The 20020-nt window shown below is 37.1% G+C and overlaps 1 protein-coding gene across 1 annotated transcript in view; it reads right to left on the bottom strand.

Annotated features, from left to right (window-relative positions):
- LOC122416472 (LIM and SH3 domain protein F42H10.3) overlaps window positions 1-20020 on the bottom strand; it is a 29053-nt gene that overhangs the window by 8410 nt on the left and 623 nt on the right. Inside the window, exon 2 of the mRNA XM_043429465.1 lies at window positions 8561-8655. Within this exon, the coding sequence (XP_043285400.1) occupies window positions 8561-8655 (95 nt within the window). The remainder of the gene's footprint in view (window positions 1-8560; window positions 8656-20020) is intronic.

Here is a 20020-nt window from a genome sequence, read left to right as displayed (position 1 = left end):
TTTTAACTGTGAGAAATAGCTCGCCGAGGTAAGCCGAGTAAGTTCAGACTCGCCACGCTCACCTCTGTAATCGAGATGTGTGTCACGAGTTCGTTTTCCACACGAGGAGGGGCCATGGGGAGGGGGGGCAACGTTTACGCACTACTGCGCGAGGCTCGTGTTATTGCCCGACACTGAGTTCCTTCTCTCTCTCGCTATTTCTCATTGTTTTTATATCCGTCTTGGGCCCACTCGCTGTGCTAAAGATTCGTTGCGTAACGTCGAAGAAAAACGCATCAAGCAGCATCATTTTTATGCTAAATTGTGGAATAATTTAAGTTTATAAATTATCCGAAAACATTGTGTTTCCAGGAATTCGCAAGAGTCAACTGATTTCAGCGAAGTTTCGTCCGAGCGATGATTCGTTTGCGCTCAAGTTCATTGATCAACGTATCCTGCTTGTTCGCGTATTTACCGATTAGTTGAAAAGCCACGTGTCCTGATCGTTCAGAGATCGGATGGAGGAAAAATGATGTTTTTAGTGCAACGACCTCGAGGAAAACGACAGCGTTATATTTTCTCAGTTAAAACGTTGAAAAAAGGCCGGAATGTAAAAGCCATCGACGTGATTCCGCGAGCGTTTTAATACTCGAGGTAAAACAGCTCGCGTTTGGCTTCAGAGCTTTGCTGCACATGTCGGCATATTTTCTACGCTTTTTTGTTTGCTTTGCGGTCTGTGCGATTGACGTTGGTAGCGAATCCGGAAGCCCCTCGTTGAATACACACGTAATATGATTTTATACACAGAAGCACACACACACACCGGGCTCCGGAACGCAACGGACATTCCGTGCCGAAGGGATGATGGCATTCTTACGAGTGATCTGAGAAATAGAGAATCTGCGAGTGAGTTTAAAAAAATAAGTCGACACTGCGGGGCATTTTTTTGAAAAAATAACGAGATGTTTTTGAAGAAAACCAAACTATCGGCTCCGAAGACGACTCGTGACTTTTTGCTGACTTTTTTTTTTGTTCTCTTTAAGATTCTGGCCCATTCACTGTCAATCTTCATATAAACAGGTGACTCAGTGAATCGAGATACTCTCGATGCGATACGAAATTAAAATATTACTCGTGTGTACTCCTCGGCTCGAATTCCGCGACGGGAAACACTTGTCTCGACGATGGATCGAGGACAAGGAGTTTCCGACCCGGAGCCTCTTCGTTAATTCCATATTAAACAAGAGCGCGAGTGCTCCGTCTCTTTTCAAGGCTGAACACACACACACACACACATGTGCAGTCAGTGAAAATTCTTTTAGTCATAAATCAGGGTTAAGAATGAGCTTTGTCTGATCGTGTAAATTTTCATGATTTTGAATCTGTTCACTTCGCGAAGTTAGCTTTTGTAAATTGAGGAAGTTCAAGCGATGTTTATAGATCAATTAGATTTTATTATTTCAAGTTAATGAATTTAAAATTCGGCATATTTCACCAGAAGTTTAAGGAGGGTGGATCACGAAATCAAAATAACCAGAATTTTATAAAATTTGATGATAACATTCTTTGGCATCAAGTGTACAAATACAATTTTTTTTTAATTTTTTTACCACATGGCTATCGAACAATTGAGCCTAAATCGAAGTTCTTATTCACGAGATGTATAACTGTATATATGTAAACTCTGTGCTTATACACGTGAACTTTAGTGTTCAATTACTCGAGAGCTGTGTGGTAGAAAAATCTAAAAAAATGTATATTGTTTTATATATTTACCAAATTTTATGAAATTCTTATCATTTTGAAATTTTTAATATATTTAACATGGTTTAGCATGGCGACATTGTATCGTCGCTAGCCACCCTCCTTGATAACTGCGAAGAGAACGTCTATCCTCCTTAACATATCTACTCCGATGTGATATTTAATCCCGAATATCTCTACTCATGATGATTTCAGAACAATCTCATCACGAGTAGACGTCGAGTTGTTATGAATTTCGGAGTAAAGATATTAGAAGCAGAGTTTTTCATGACGTTGAAGTTTGCAACGTTGGAGTCCAACGAAATGATTAAAAAAAAATCTCCAATAATTCGAGTAATTCTCCAATTTCATTTCTTGTCGAATTCGCAATTCGTAGTTTTTCAATCTGCACTGATACTTGGTTACGTCAAAAATTGGTGAATTACAAATGTTTTTTTCGTTCATTTCGTTGGACTCCAACGTTGCAAACTTCAGCGTCGTAGTTTTTTTTCGAGTAGAGGCGTAAAGTGGGTGGTTGTTATTCTGCCTGGACTCGTTAGTGGTTACGACGAGGAAATGATTCTCGATTCCTATGGACTTTCGAAGTTGTCGTTTTTTATCAAAATTTCTGTTGAACTTGTCATAAAAATAATATTTGAGTGAATTTGCGTAGAGTCGATGATATTAAAAACGAATATTAATAAAAACTTTTTAGCTTTTTCTTAACTTGATAATGTTGCGTGTGCAATGAATGATATCTCGAAGCGAACTAACTCTGATATTTTTTCTCGTTACTAAAACAAGAGTTTTTTTTATTATCCTAATTCTAAATAATATTATAAGTGCGAATATTATAAGTACGAAGGAAAATCTAGTCAAATTCCATGAACTCTCGTTGAGATTCTCTCCACAGAATCAATTGAATCGAATATTCATTCTGTTTTGTTGAACAAATATAAAAATTTCGATATTTTTTATCGGCGGTAAAAGAACGCGTTTGAATTTGAGCCTGAAACTCCTTGGAAAATGAAACTCATTTCGATGCCTCGGAAGAGACAAGGACAGAAAGAGTTGGCCGAAGAATGAAATCCAAGCTGTGCGTTCTCTCGCGAGAACATTTAATCATATATAGCCGCGGGCAAGTTTTTTATTGTAAGCAATTGCTATCAGGGTTCGAGACGTGTGGGCGTGATCGTGGCGAACCCGTATGCGCATGAAAACGTGTCTTGCGACCTCTGTGCGTATTGTAAATATTATTAATATGTATTTCGTCGTGTGAGCGTCAGTGTGTGTGGAGCACATAGAAATGACGCTGCAGGCGCATTAATCGGACGCTGAATAATTCAACGCATCCGATACGCCCCCGTTAATGCATCAAGTGCAACGGATTTGAGCTTCGGAAAGGAGAAAAGGGAATTTGGCATCGGAGAGATGAAACGTCAACGAAACAAGAAAAATCTACAACTTCAAATCTCATTCGTACCCCCCTCGAGGAATTGCAACGGGAACACTAAAGTAATGCAAACTATTCGTCGTGGTATTTTCATGCATTGATTACTTTTTAAACGTTTTTACATCGAAAAGTTTGAAAAATCGGTTTCTGTGCTTTCGATCGATGCTTGGACACGAGAAATCGTGAAAAGTCAATTATCACCGAATTTATAGTAAAACTTACAAGCCAAATATGTACCCGAGTCAATTCTCTTTCTAGCACAATCAGAAAATAATGAATAGATAATCGCAGATCGCAGGAATCGACACTTGAAACTGTCCGAGGCACGATCTTATGCATAGCAGTCCATGAAATGTGAAGCGTTGCTCGGTGTGACGCGAGCTTTTTTTATTGTCGTTGCATCTTGCGCGGCGACCGTCTCTCCGACAACCCATCGTTCTGCTACAATTTACAGGGCCAGAAGTTGGTTCTCTTAAGAGGATGGATCAGTTGGTATATGAAATTCGAAATCGAAATTCTTTGACACAGTTTGACCGATTAAAAAAAGGCTCTGTCAGTTGATTTTTCGATTCTCCAATTCAATGCTCTCTTGACAAGCACAAAATGAAAATTCGATGAAGAAGAGAAAGCGGAAGAGCTCGATAGCCAAGATCTCATTAATGGCCGGTTATAATTATAAGAATGACTCAGATTTCCGCGACCGTGCGATCAGATTCACGGGAAATGCTGACGCGTCAGGGAAAAGACGCGAGCCACGAACGTGTACGAATGCCAGCAAGAATTTGGATTTTGTTTCATTCTGAATTAAATGGAAATTCACATATTTGGAACGCAACGAAATATTTTCCTGAAAAAAATTTCAGTTTAGTGATCCCCGGCACAGTCGTTGTCGATCAAATTTTCCAAAGATTATTAATGAGATGAGGAGAAGGGAGAGCAGGACGTTCGCGTTGAGTGCGTGGCGAACGCGTGTCCGCGAGTGTCTCATCAGCGTCAAATGAGTTGCCTCGTGTGTCATCGAGGCAGGACGTGCTCTGACTCTTAATCACAAAGTAACAAACGCCTCTTGCCAGGACCAATTAAACGAAACTCGTCGCGATGAACGGAGACGAGAGTTTTGTCGAATGTGCTCCTCACAGAGATTATAAAACTCTAAACAACGACGATTTTTCGTCGGGAACCGAGAACATTTCGGTTTTAACCGGAAAACCAAACAAAGAGACTGGCCGGTTTGGCTCATTGAAAAACTGCTCACGACTCAATCTCAAAAGTCTGCCGACCACGAATCAACAAAATACTGGAAAAAAAATTTTACCGGAATATTTTATATGTCCCAATAAGTTTTTCCAAATGAATTTTTAAAAATCACGAACCTCGCTCTCAGAGCTCGACTCTGAAGCTTTCGTTCCCACATTTTCATCGGTAATTTTTTTCCGTTTAAAACCGATTTTACGATTGTCGCGACGCTGTAGACTTTGCGACGTCAAAGTGCAATGAAGCGAAGGAAAAATAAACTCGAAATTCTCCCATTTTTGTTCTCTCTTATTTGCAATTTTTCATTTTTCAATCCAGAAAAATATTCGTGGAATGAAAAATTTAAAATGTTCTCTTTTCTCCAACATTTCGTTGCCCTCCAACGTGCAAATTTCAGCATCGTCGAGTTTCCTCCGGGGATTTCTTTCTCACATAAAATATCGAGTGATTCAAATAAAATGTGAGCAAGTTCTGAGAGAGGATGAATGACCGCATGAATGAAGTCAGAACTCGAGAACGTCAGGAAGTTAAAGGGAGCAATTTCGTTTGTAAGAGAGAAGGGACACGGCAGGGGAAACATGTCTACCCGGAGTCCAATAATAGGACGGCTATCGTGCTCGCGAGAACGAATTGAGAAAAATGGAAGAGAGCGGGGAGGGGCATCGGTTTCGGTCTATTCGTAAAACTGACATTTACAGGGTGTCGCGTTCCGAGCGGGCGAGCTCAACGGGAAAATCGAGTTTTTTATTAAGGATGTTTTCATCGAGGAGAGGAGGGAATATTCTTTTTTCGAAATCTCCGAAATTTGTTTTGAAATATTGTCTTAAAGAAAAGCGAGTTTTTTCAACTTTTTTCCAATCGTATTGAAGTACGAACTTGACGAATTCGTTGAATTCGTTTCTATTATGGGTGATGATTTTTGTGATAATGGAAAGTGTGCAAATGAACCGTTGCGATCCCAAAGTATGATGAACTCTCGAGTTTTTCCGGAGTTTGTTCGTGAGACTGACTGAGAAAAAAAAATGTTGATTCGATAAAAGTCGATGTTATTGAATGAGTTTTCTTCTTCAACTGCTTCGTTCAACTTCGGGGAGAAAAAATCTGCAGTTTGATCTAAAAATTTTCAATTCGTTTAAGGAAGTTCGTCTGGTAATCGAATCAACAAAGAGATTTCGATAAAAAATTTGAATACAGTTACGAATAATAAAAAAATGTCATCTCAAAATTTCAAGGCCCAAGGATTCTTTGTTCGTGAGAAAAAAATTAAAACGATTTCTCCAAATTAACACGGTCTCTTACAGGTTTCAGTGGTTTTCCCGTCTTTGTATACAAAATTTGCAGACACTGACAAAAAGTTCTTGCACAAACTTCCACAAGTGACAGAAAAATATCTGAGGAGTATTTTTACAGATTCACAAAATCCATTAAATACTTATAAAGCTCGCAATTAATGATTTTTTTATCGAAAAATGGCAACGTTGCAACCGCACGCTTTTTTAAACCGGAGACTACGTTTTCCGATCCACGCAACTCGCACTGCGGGGACTTCCGATGAAATTTGAAGGACGGGTCAGAAAATATTGATGTAATTAATAAAAACTTGTTTTTTTAGACATTTTTGGCATGTTTTAATGACGCCAAACGTTTGAACACTGATTATGACATGAACGCGGGTGAAAAATTCTGTCAAAAACAGCTGTATAGACTACGCTAGTCGTAATAATTTTTCTTTTGACTGACTCATCAGTACCAGATGAACTTCCTTAACGATGTTTAACCTTGTGAAGATGAATATTTCATTAGCACCCCGTAATATTCCATGGCTCGTTGTTCGAGTGACTCTTTTTCTCACCGAGTATTGAACGATAACGACGCTGAAGTTTGCAACGTTAGAGTTCAACGGTCAACGAAGTGAACGAAAAAAAGATTTGTAATTCAGCAATTATTCATTTCACGAATCATTGGTGTAGGTTGAAAAACTAAAAATTTCAAATTTGACAGGAAAACAATGTTGAAGATTTACTGGAATGATTTGAGAGATTTTTTAAAAATCGTTTCGTCGGACTACAACGTTGCAAACTTCAGTGTGACGAGCGATACATCCTCGCCTTCGGGACACTGCGTATAAAAGAAATCCGGTGGCCGTAGAATTTCCAGTGAACAGAAGTGGGCGAGAAGATTCATCGAAAATTGCTCCGGGGAAAACCGAAGCGATAATCTCGTTTATATTTAACTACACATCAGTTACTCGCGAAGTATTTTTATCGAGGAAATGGATTCTCTCATTCGAAGTTTTCATAGTTACGTTGTCGGAGATTCTGTTATATTGGATAACGACGAAGAGAAGTACGAAAATCTTATCGCCTGTGTTAACAGCTGGCATATTTTGAGAGCCGACATTTCGAAATCGCTGCGATAAACGTGCCAGTTCGAAGGATACGAACGAAAAGATTTTTTTCGAAATCAGCAAATCCTCACGAGCATTGCTCGTTCTCAGAGCTTCATTGATGAGAATGAACCTATTCAAGCTGCACGATCCAGCGCCAACGAGGAAGGAAAGAGAGCGAAGCTGATCGACTCGAGTGGCAGAGTTCACGAAGATCGAGGAAAGTGGCGCGCAATTCGCAAAAGTCTGGAATTGCGTAACTCATGTTTGTGTGTCCGGAGCACGAGGACGGTACAATCAACACGAGAGACTTGCGCGCGTTTACATCGGTGCAGCTGTAAGCACGAGTGCTCGAGAGATTATAACAAAACAGTGACGAAATAGTCGGCTCGATCTCTCCTTGGACTTACATGGGAAGGTCGACGAAGAAGTAACAAAGAAAATGCGAAGAGAAATCGAACGGGGACGGGGGAAAAATAAATAGTAAGAACGAGAAACACCGCGTGACGATATATCGCTCGCTTCTGATCGCAGCTTTTTTACTCGAGAAATGACGCTGAAGTTTCCAACGTCGGAGTCCAACGAAATGGTCTAAAAAAACTCTCAAATAATTCCAGTAAATCTCCAATTTTGTTCCCTGCCGAATTTCCAATTCATCATTTTTCAAGCCACATCAATCATTCGTGAAATAAAAAAATAATGAATTGTAAATTTTTTTTTCGTTCATTTCGTTGAACTCCAACGTTGCAAACTTCAGCGTCGTACTCGAGAAGGACAAACAATAATTATAACATTCGGAAAAACTGGTGCTAAGGCAAAAGTATTTTTTACAAATTCGTCCCAATTTAGCCTGAGAAAAACTATTTTGGCTTGAAGACCGAGCAAATAAGCCAGTCTGTATGACGCTGAAGTTTGCAACGTTGGAGTCTAACGAAATGATGTAAAAAAAAGCCTCCAATAATTCCAGTAATTCTCCTATTTCCTTTCCTGCCAAATTTTCAATTCGTGGTTTTCCAAGCTGCACCGATACTTCGTGAAATCAAAAGTCGGTTATTTACAAATGTTTTTATCGTTCATTTCGTTGAGCTCCAACGTCGCAAACTTCAACGTCGTCCACTCTGTTGAAAATTTAGTATTACGGACAAATTTGATCGAAAATAAAATCAGAAAAAAACTGGAAGAAAAAAAACTGTTTTGGCTTGACAATGGAGCTAAACTAGTTCAATCTAAAAATAAAGTAAGACGCATAATTTCGATCGAAAATACAATTAAGAAAAACTAGTCCGTCCTGCAATCAGGTGAAGACATAAAAAAATGCAAAAAAAATCACAAAAAATGTTGTTTTATTTGTTTGTGACGCTGTGGTGAGATTATCACGGGCAAGCGCTACATGACTTAAACGCGCTAACCCCTCGGCTCTCTCCGGCCAGTAATAAATCGTCATGCGCGTCCATTGAGCAGAACTTTCGTGTTCTGACTCGAATAGCAGCAAGACTTTATTCGGCGGCTTAATTTTCGTCCAGGACACGAAATTAACGGTGACGTGACGTTAATCTCGCTTTGTCAAGGGACGTTAGAACAATATAAAGATACGAGCGTTCTTCCGGAGACCAACTTTTTTCAAGTATATTTAATAAACTAGCTTGTACATAGAAGGTGAATGAAAAAAAATGTACGAATGCTTGAACGTGGAGCTTCATGATTTTCGCATTAGATTCATTTCCAATATTCAAAGCTCAACTTACGCCTCGCAGAAGGGTTGTTTGTTGAAACCTTTATAAGTCCTCATGTTGAGTGTCATACCGCATCCCTGACACTTGAAACACTGTTTGTGCCAGATCTGTAACAAAACGATTTTTTTCACGAATGAAAAATGTTTAGGTGGAAAATAATTAAGGTAGTTCATACACGAAACGATTTCATTAAAAAAGTCTTGAAATTTGCACAGAGTTTAAACGGGTAGTCGACTGACACACGTACCAAATTTTAAAGGCTTCGTCTTGTTGGTTATTTAGACAGACGTCTTTAAGGAGGGTGGATCGCGACGATACAATGTTGCCATGTTTAACCATGTTGAAAATATAAAGAATTTCAAAATGATAAGAATTTAATAAAATTTGGTAAATATATATTCTTTAAAAATATATAAGACAATATACATTTTTTTAGATTTTTCTACCACACAGCTCGAGAATAATTGAACACTAAAGTTCACGTGTATAAGCAGAGTTTACATACATAGAGTTATACATCTCGTGCATGAGAACTTCGATTTAACGCTCAATTGTTCGATAATCATGTGGTAAAAAAATTTGAAATATATTGTATTTGTACACTTGATGCCAAAGAATGTTACCAACGAATTTGATCAAATTCTGATTATTTTGATTTCGTGATCCACCCTCCTTAAATATGAAGAAAAGCATAAGATCCACTTAACGAATGAACGCTTCTTACGAAGCTTTTGAAAAACGTACACGATAACAATGAAGTATAAAATGAAGGTTTGGAAAAAATTCGAGACGATTGTCTTACTCGTAATAAAGATATATTATATTAAGGTATAACTGGATGGATAGGCTCGACCAAAAATTATATCTGATTGGAATTTCCGTACTTCGTGATGCAATAAAGATCTGAAAAAATTCAACAACATTTGGAAAGCTATGAACAACAATTATCAATAATAATATTTCCCAAATAACAAATTGTTTAAACAATTAATTATTCAATAATTTTGCGATGACCTATTGTTTTTTTTTACGAATGAAATATGTGTATTTTTTCGAATGCTCATGAATTTTTTCAGAATTTTCGTGGATTTTTGAAATTTCTTGAAAAAATTTTGAAAAAAATTTTTAAAAATTTGAATTTTGGATATGTTTTAGAAGACATATTTACCATCAGTTTTGAAAAGTCTCAAGGTTACTGGATCAAAAATGTACAAATAGAGCCACTTAAAAAATTTAAAAAAGGGAATTTCGAAAATCCACGAAAATTCTGAAAAAAATCATGAGCATTCAGAAAAATGCGCACATTCGATTCGTAAAAAAAAAAAACAGGGGTTTACTGTAATATTGTTAAAAAATTATTTATTTAAACAATTTATTAATAACTTTTGGGCAATACTATTATTGATAATTGTAGTTCATAACTTTCCAAATGTTGCTGAATTTTTTCAGATTTTTATTGCATCACGAAGTACGGAAATTCCGATCAGATATAATTTTTGGTCGAGCCTATCCATCCAGTTATACCTTAAATATTGAACGAAATTGGTAATGAGCACTCGTATAACCTCAAATTTCATTATGTCATAGCCTTCTGTCTTTTTATTAACACTTATTCCTTGATCCATTTCCTTTTGTTTTCCCTTTGCGCTCTCTAATGTGATTTTTGACATAAAAAAGTGTAGTATTTTAGCCAGGGACGAATGAAATTTGGGGTTCAGTCAGTAATGGATCCCCGTTCAATTAATGGCTTGTCATTTCATTCGTCCAAAAATAAATTGAAAAAATGTATTTACAATTTTTAAGCAATAACTCTGACGTTAATTTAGAGTGATTATATCTTTAATTAGGAAGTAAAAACTGACCCAATTTGGACACCCATAAAATACGATCCTGCAGGCATGATCTACCTTAAAGTAAAGCATTTGCCACTAGCAAAAGACTCGCGGAAAAATCTTTCTCTTGTACTAAAGTGACAAAAACGATAAAAATTTCAAGCACAACGCTCGTTGGTTCCTGAACCGCATTGCTTTTCGTAGCATATTTGCATGAACGTCAAGCTCGAGCTTTACACATAAGCTTCCAAGGAGATGAATTTGAAAATTTATCAAAACTGTTTTCGATCTTGCTCCAAGTGATTCATGTACGCAGCGGTAGCAATTATGCACTTTTTTATTGCTACACGAAATTGTCAAGTTCGAATACGACTTTTGAGAATCGTACATTTTTACAGTGCGATATTTCCCACGATTAGTCATCCAAATCGTAAAATGAGCCAATCATTCAACCACTCGTATAAGCATTCTTCCCACAAAGTCGACGGCCTTCTCTCGTAAATCGAATGTAAAACGTTCGACGTAATGAATTCACAAGAGACGCGCAGTCACACATGCGCTTGGCTTCGACATTGAAATCGAGAGTTTGCACATGAAGAGTAATTAATTTAGCCGAGAGCCTACTTTCCGCGTACTTGGAACGTGGAAAGTAGGTCTCATTGTGCGATTGATATTATTATTATTATTATTACTATTCTTATTATTATTATTATTATTGTTATCCAATTGTGGTCATGGGATGAGTTCATGAGAGTCTCTTATTTGGAGCTGACCGAGATGAACGATTTTTAATTACATTTTATCGTTAAAGGAGGAATGAAAAAGGTTTTTTCATCATTCGATCATTCGCAGGAGATTTACAGTCGACTACAAAAATTTTGATCGATTCTTTTGAATCGTGATGTTTCTTTTGTTTCTTGTCTGCGAAGAATTGATTTTTTGTGTCGAGGCTGAAAGCATAGAATTCAAAGAGAACGAAATTTTCGACTCCTACATTTTTTTGCGCAAAGACGACGCTCTGAGAATCTCCGCAAGCGGAGAGCGAGGGAGAGAAATAAAAAATAGCGCGTCGCAATCGAGAGTGAAAGTTGCTTGCTTGGCTCGCTTTTGTAACGAGAGGGCTCTCCGATGAGAGAGCACGAAACGAGGGGAAAAGGCGAAAAGAGTCGCGCGGCAGTAACGTACTGGTGAACAATGCGCGAGTCAACGATCTCACTCTCTTTTTCTTCTTCTTTTATTTCTACGACCGTCGACCGTCCTTTTCTATTTCACTCTAAACATTTGTTGCCAAACACGTTGTCGTCGGATTGCTGCTGGCTGCACATCCAACGATCCGATCTCGGTCAAAATCCCGCCTCGAAACATTATGTTGATGACAAAAATCACTGAAAAAAGCTTCTTTATAAATCTCAAACAATTTCGTGACTCACGAATTTCCTGTCCGTAAATTAGTCCTCACAGAATGAGTCAGCCGATCATTGAGATCGTCGATTAATGTTCCCCTGATTCGAATGATTTTCTTGCTCAAGGAAGTTCACGCGGATCTAATGAAAATCGATAATTCAAACTTTAAGAGTTGACTTTTGGAAATATACTAGAAATATTCAGCGTGCATCTCTTTTTTTTCTGTCATTTTCCAACTATGATCTCTTATTAATAATAACATAAGTTAATAATAATAAAATAACATAATAATAATATAAAATAAGCGTGCATCTGTTCCCAGAATTATTATGAGATCTACCGTCTCATTGTCGAGAAAACAATTAACAAAAATCACATTTTTTGATATGGTCTCCTATGGCAGACACCTGTGCGACGATTTGGATTTAATGAAGTAGAATCCTCCCAACTTTAGAGAGCCAAAAACGAGAATAAGAAAATATAATGTTTTCAGATATCAATGATATCTCGAGAAAGCTTTGTTACCGGTGAAAATCACTTGGGAATGGAAAAAAGAAAAACACTTATTTGAGGTTACGAGTAATAACGACACAAACGGTGGAAGGTTTGACAACACCATGAGCCAGCTGGTTTAAAATATATAAATGCGTACGCAAATAAATGAAAATTGGCTGTTATCACATTTTGCTTGAAGATTTGACTACGAAAGTATTTTAAGGTATATTTAAGGATGGATAGGCTCGACCAAAAATTATATCTGATCGGAATTTCCGTACTTCGTGATGCAATGAAAATCTGAAAAAATTCAGCATCATTTGGAAAGTTATGAACTACAATTATCAATGAATAGTATTGCCCAAAAGTTAATAACAAATTGTTTAAACAATTAATTATTCAATAATTTTGTGGTGACCTATTGTTTTCTTTACGTATCAAATGTGTGTATTTTTCCGAATGCTCATGAATTTTTTCAGAATTTTCGTGGATTTTTGAAGTTTCTTGAAAAAATATTGAAAAAAATTTTTAAAAATTTGAATTTTGGATATGTTTTAGAAGACATATTTACCATCAGTTTTGAAAAGTCTCAAGGTTACTGGATTAAAAATGTACAAATAGAGCCACTTAAAAAATTTAAAAAAGGGAATTTCAAAAATCCACGAAAATTCTGAAAAAAATCATGAGCATTCAGAAAAATACGCGCATTCGATTCGTAAAAAAAAACAAGGGTTTACTGTAAAATTGTTAAAAAATTATTTATTTAAACAATTTATTAATAACTTTTGGGCAATATTATTGTTGATAATTGTAGTTCATAACTTTCCAAATGTTGCTAAATTTTTTCAAATTTTTATTGCATCACGAAGTACGGAAATTCCGATCAGGTACAATTTATCGGCTGGGCTATCCATCCAGTAACACCTTAACCGCTATCATCTCAACAAATAAGTTACTCATAATTTTAACAATTGCGAGAATAAATTTAAATCGTTTCTTTGATCATGAAAACAGCAAAAAAGTTCAGTTGCTCTTTTGGATCACAAGCAACTCATGATCAATCAAAAATATTTCGTTCCAAATGATTATCATTCTCGATTTCGATCGATCGCCATCCACGACGATAATGATTGTTGACTTTGTGAACGATTCGCGTGAATGTGATTCGCGTCCACGACAAAACTGTCGCTCGTTCAATCTTTCCAGAAATTACAGGACACTTGGAAGATAAAATACTTGAAGAAAACGTAAACATTGGTGGATCGAGCCTATCGAGATACACTTGCTGTCACACCAAAATATTTACGACGCTGAGGTTTACAACGTTGGAGTCCAACGAAATGAAGGAAAAAAACATTTGACATTGAGCCATATTTTTATTTCACGAAGTATCGATGCAGGTTGAAATTGCAAATTCGACAGGGAATGAAATTGGAAAATTATTGGAATTATAGGAGGGTCTTTTAAAATAATTTCGTTGGACTCCAACGTTGCAAACTTCAGTGTCATAAATATTTTGATGCCTCAATGACGGCGTGATTCATCCGGACGACAAATATTATTTAATATTCTTTGCAGCACTTTGCACATTTCAACGCGAAAAATCGATCGTAAATTCTCGAAAACTATCACATTTACTGCTTCGACGAGCATCCGCTCTTGATGTACAGCCAAAGATAAATAGACGGACACATCAAAATTATTCGAAAGTCATTCTCTGAGAGCGCTGCGAAGAAAATTTCGAAAAGCTTCGTGAATCGACCGAACCGGTTTAACGGGAGTGCAGTTACCGTCGCCGTCGTTTCAACGTTTGTGAGATTGTGTTTTCGGAAGAGAAAAAGTATCGGGCGATTCTCTCAACTTACTTCAGTCTCTCTTCTCTATAAAACTATTGAAAAACATTGATCCGGAACGCAATTAAAAATAGTAAAACGTGAAACGTCAAATCGAATTAAAACTCCGCTTATTTTTTTGCCTGTAAACCGATCGCTCGTTACTTTTTGTCGAAGCGAATTCGTCATTTTTTTTCAACGACGAACCGTCCGCTGCAATGGACAGTAAAAGTGGCGGAACAATCGAATTGCGAGCGGAGAGGTTCCGTTATGATTTACCAAGCTCATCAGCTGTCGCACAAAGCGCAACGAGAAAGTTTTTTTTTCGCGAAATGATAAATCGCTTCCTAACATAATACGTGCCTGGATGAATGCGTAAATATTTTATTACGTACAAAGAACGTCCTCAACGTCAGTTTGGGGTCGCACGGAAATGGTGTTTCGTATCAATCCACGCGGAAAAATAGTTTGCCCAATTTCGAAACTCATTCAGGCTTGCTTCGTTGTTCTTTCTGCTTGAAAAACATCCGAATATTACGATCAATTGGAAATATTCCCCATGGCAACGAGACAATGAGAACGCCAATTAAATTAATTAGATTATGTCGAAAAACCACAACGAAGAGAATAAATCTGAAACAATATTAAATTCCCAGAGGCTCCGGGAAACTCTGCTATCAAATGAAACGATGATCCGTCTGGATTAACGGATGAAACTACGGTCGAACGAAAGAAAAACGATTAAATTCCCATATTCCGAGCTAATCTTTCACCGAATCCAGGAATGAGATCGAATTAACTAGATCAGATCGAATTCGAATACAAGAGGATCGAGGAAAAACGAATTTCTCACGTTTTGACAAAGAGCTCGAGCAGGGAACGGTAAAGAGTGAAATTTAACGGTAGTTTTAGGGGTTCTCGGCGCCAATCGTATCCGTGACATTTTCCGTTGTACGTTCGAGCTTCTGTACACTCGAGAGGAAACTCGACGACGCTGAAGTTCGCAATGTTGCAGTCGAACGAAATGATGTCAAAAAACTTGAACAATTCCAGTAAATCTCCAATTTTGTTCCCTGCCGAATTTCCAATTCGTCATATTTCAAGCCACATCAATAATTCGTGAAATAAAAAAATAATGAATTATAAATATTTTTTTCGTTCATTTCGTTGAACTCCAACGTTGCAAACTTCGGCGTCGTTCAATTTTGTTTCCTGCTGATTTTGCAATTCGTAGATTTTCAACTTCCACTCAACAATTCGTGAAATATAAAATTGGCGAATTACAAATGTTTTTTTCCTTCATTTCGTTGGACTTCAGCTTCGTGAAACTCGTTACATTATTTTTTTCTAGTCATACGATGACGCTGGAGTTCGCGACGTCGGAGTCCAACGAAATGATCTAAAAAAGCCTCCAATAATTCCAGTCATTTTGCAACTTCGTTCCCCGCCAAATCGGCAATTCGTAGTTTTTTAAGCTGCACCGATACTACGTGAAATTGAAAATTGGCGAATTACAAATGTTTTTTTCCTTCATTTCGTTGGACTCCGACGTCGCAAACTTCAGCATTTCGTCATACGCGTAACTTATTTCGGTTAGAGCAAATTTCGTAAGGCGAGCCCGCCGCGAGTGGTTGCTGGGTATGAATGAGAAAAGACGCTGCGGAAACCGGAAGTGCGGAGCTACACATTAGGAGAGACGGCCTGGGAAAAGAGAATGTGGATGGACGACGCGTACGATACGTGCCTGAATTTCATCGTCTTCGTGTTCAGAGAAAAATAATTACGAGCTAAGGAAACGGGACTTTGTATCCTGGTCATGAGACGTTTTTTCACCGAGGCGTCCCCGAATTAAACGAAGGGCAAACCGAAGGTAATTGCGATAGTTTTTCCCGCTCGTTACATATTTATCATGCACGTGCCTCCGTTTTTCTCAGAGTCTGAGCAACCGCGAGCGGCAGCTGTCGCGACTCCTGTTCGCGAATCATCGTGCCACATGCATTTTGTTCACGGGGAACTTACCCGTGCTGATTTTCCGTTATCAGTAATTGCTCGCGTCTGTCGAGCCTGATCCAAGTGAATTTTAAACAACGCTTAAGGAGGGTGGCTAGTGACGATACAATGTTGCCATGCAAAACCATGTTAAATACATGAAAAATTTCAAAATGATAAGAATTTAATAAAATTTGGTGAACATATTCTTTAGTGCCAAATTTGACAATACAATTTTTTTAAGATTTTTCTTCTGTACAGTTATCGAGTAATTGATCACTAAAGTTCGCGTGTATAAGCATAGCGTTTCCACAAATATAGATATACATTCCGGGCATAAGAAATCTGCTTTAATGCGTAATTACTCGATAACTAAGCAGAAGAAAATTTTGAAAAAAATTGTGTCTTCGCACTTGATGTTGAAGAACGTTATCACCAAATTTGATCAATTTCTTATCATTTTGACGAATGTAGCCACCCTCCTTAACGTAAAGAGGCTTCGAGAACATTTTGCTTTGCGCTTTTCAACGACATTCGTTGCTGTTTTTCGTGCTTCGAGTTCGCTGTCCCTCGAGCGTCCTTCTTTTTGCGAATTTCGCTCCTTTCTCAGGTACAATGTGCAATTTGATAAAACGATTGAAAATTCGTGGAATTTTGGTGAAACGGAGACGGAATGGGGAAAAAATATTCATCATTCCAGGATCACTATTTTTTCGTTTGCCATTCATTTTCGGCGAACGCGAGCATTCCAGCATTGCAATTCCGATCTTTTTTCCAGCCGCGTTTCTCGCGTCCGTGCAATTGTTCATAGAGCAGGAAACTTTGCGTGCTCATAATTCTCCGAGAAAACGGTATTTTCCGAGGCTTTTTTCCAACAATGGAGCAACAATTCCTGGCTCAGCGAGAAGTGCTCAGTTTCGTGTCAAGAATGAAATTCATTTCGTTCGCGTAGTTCAAAGAAGGAAGGTGCGTTTCGCCACATTAAAAAAAACGAGGGTTTCACAGTGGCTCAAAACGACCCAATAGTACCGACGCGGGTTTTAACACCGGTTTTCGAATCATTTTTATTTCAATGTTTAACCAACTTTTATCTTCATTCGCTCTTATCAGTTACAGAGCTCGTTACGCCGGGCTTGAAACAATAAAAATTTACAGCCCGAGCAGTTTGAGCAGAACCGCCGATGAAATTGCTCACGAATTTTTTTATGAAAAAAAAAAAAAACGCACGGAAATGAGCAAGGAGAGCGAACGTCGGAGAAAAGAGTACCGAGAGACACGAATATCGTGGAGAGGATTGACACAGGCTCGAGTTCGACCATATTTCACATAAAACGTTATCGAAGTACTAACTAGTGTTACCGATCATTGTTATTTATGATGAAGCATTATTAATTATCGTTCAACATGGCTAAAAACATCGAGACATAAAGACGCTCTTGAAACATTCAATTTAATATTTTTCAACGAATTTTTCATTAAAATCACAAAAATTGTTTCATCGAGATACAAAAATATCGAGAATTTTGTTGCCTGATAAAAAAAAAAAAAAAAAAAATCATAATACGCGCAACAGAATGATTTCATATTATTTCATGAAATTATTTTGAATAATTGTTCATTTTCAAGTTCGAAATTTCATTGAAATTTTTTTTAAATTAAACTAAATTTATTTAATTTTGTTGATATAAATTTATAGAATGAAACATAAATAAAAAAATTAAAATAAAATAATTCTTATGAAGCATTATTATTGATTATTATACAATAAATAATTATTCAATGTTGCTCCATAATGCTTCAAGTAACAAATTTATTTGATATATTCATTATGATTATTAATTACAATAATGATTATTAGTACGTGCAACATAATGATTTTATGTTATCTAATAAAAATATTTTGAATAATTGTTAATGTTTTAATTTAAAACTTTACTCAAATACTTTTAAATTCAATTGAATTATAAAATTTGAAATAAAAATAAAAATTTTTAAATAAAAATAAAATAATTCTTAAGAATTATTATTAATTTCTATTCAATAATAATTATTAAATGTTGCCTCAAAATGCATCGTAGCAAGAAATTTATTTGATATATTTATTATTATTATTAATCGGTCTTGGGTAACGAGTGGGACGAACAAATCACCGCGACGAAAGACTACAGTTGGAAGCAACAGGTCGTCAATTTGAGATACTATACCCAAACTACTAGATACACGACCACCTGTTGCCAGCTCCTCAAACTTCTGAACGATAAAGCAATTTTTGTAAACGTATAATTTCGTTATTATACTTCAATATTTACACAATTGTTCCAGCATGTATGATTTTGACAATATTCAACTAGCGAAAAGACAAAATCCCTTTCCATGGAAACTGGCATTTTGGAGAAGCGGGAATGTCGAAATGGTCTTAAATTTCGAGGCTTTACCATTTTTTTGAAATTCCATTACGAATGGTCGAAATAGCGGAAACGATAAATTAGTATTACGGCACTTTTCGAATATAATTGCCCGGTCCTCGTGCCCCCTCCGAAAATTCAATTACAAATACGAATTAGCTCGAGCGGGAGAGAACAATTGTTTCTTTTTGATACACTCGTCATCTCGACTATGAAGCATGATTCTTATTACGAACGAGAACTCCACTTAAATTGTTCTTTGTGACGGTTAATTCGATGCCGCCCTTTCGACAATCGGTGTACGAACAAAAAATTAGCCTCCGCTCCGACGAGCGGCTCGAAAAACTTTTGCATTCATCAAATGTCATTAAATATTTTTCAATGCACAAGAGAACGAGAGAGAGAGAAAAGAAGGCAGTAGTAAATTGAAGGAAAAAAAAAAACAAAAAATCGTCGGTAAACGCCTTCGGAGAGGCCGGACGATTGTCTAAACACCAAAAATAAAATCTTCTCCCGACAAACATAATTTCATCATCGCAAAATAGTTATACCATCGTTGTCACGATAAAAGAGATAAGAAAATGATAAAGATAAGACAAATTATGATACACGCGCGCACACAAGATTCTTTTATTGTCACACTATTTATCAGTTGTCAGGAATTCAAAAAACTAATGCGTTCGTAATTTCAATTAACCGGAATCTACATTTTTGGGTCTCATGAATATCATGGACTGCAAGGGATTTTTCAATTTCAGTGTTTTTTGACAGCTACGCATTATTTATAAAAAAAAAAACAATTGATAATTCATTGAAAAAGTTGGTTAATTGTGTTGGTTTATTTGCACAATTTGCACATGAATAAAATATGGAATTTATTTAGTGCTAAATATGTGACGTCTTCTCGAGTTTGTTTCTCATGTTCGATATCAAAGCTTCTCACTACAGAAAAAATGCAGAAAATAAAAATTGCAGTACGGAAATCAATGACTGGAACAGCGTTCGAATCGCTCGAACGACGACGTTTTTTGACGGAATTATTTCACTCGCGTTTCTAGGCGTGTCAATGGAACATCGAGGAGAATGCTTCAAACCAATTCTACCGTTTGTTGGTTAAACTGGAGACTAGCGCACCGCATGACTCGGGATGCTGTGAAAAATCGTACATCCCATGAGAAAGCTTTCGAAATTGAAAGGAGCTGAAGAGCGTGAAAAAATGTAACTCTCGAAAAGCTGGGGCCGAAACTGGAAAATAGTATTTGAAAAACGAAATATAAGAGCTTCGATTCGGGCGTTTGTTTTCGAAGTTGAAAGAGAAGATAAAATTTTTCGTGAGCAAAAACTTTCCAACCGGCTGTTGGCCCAAGATCCATTCCAGATGGACTCGAAGGGCCATTTGTACACACAGGCACAGATACAGAGAGACATGAACAGACTCATGGACGTGAGATCTACGATTTAAGATCCTCGAACCACGAACTAATGCCGCGAATTAATCCGAACATCACTACAGTG

Source organism: Venturia canescens, chromosome 9 (genome assembly GCF_019457755.1).
Source record: "Venturia canescens isolate UGA chromosome 9, ASM1945775v1, whole genome shotgun sequence".
Classification (NCBI taxonomy): Eukaryota; Metazoa; Arthropoda; class Insecta; order Hymenoptera; family Ichneumonidae; genus Venturia; species Venturia canescens.
Note: the sequence above shows the minus strand (reverse complement) of the source record. Positions and strands in the feature narration are given on the sequence as shown.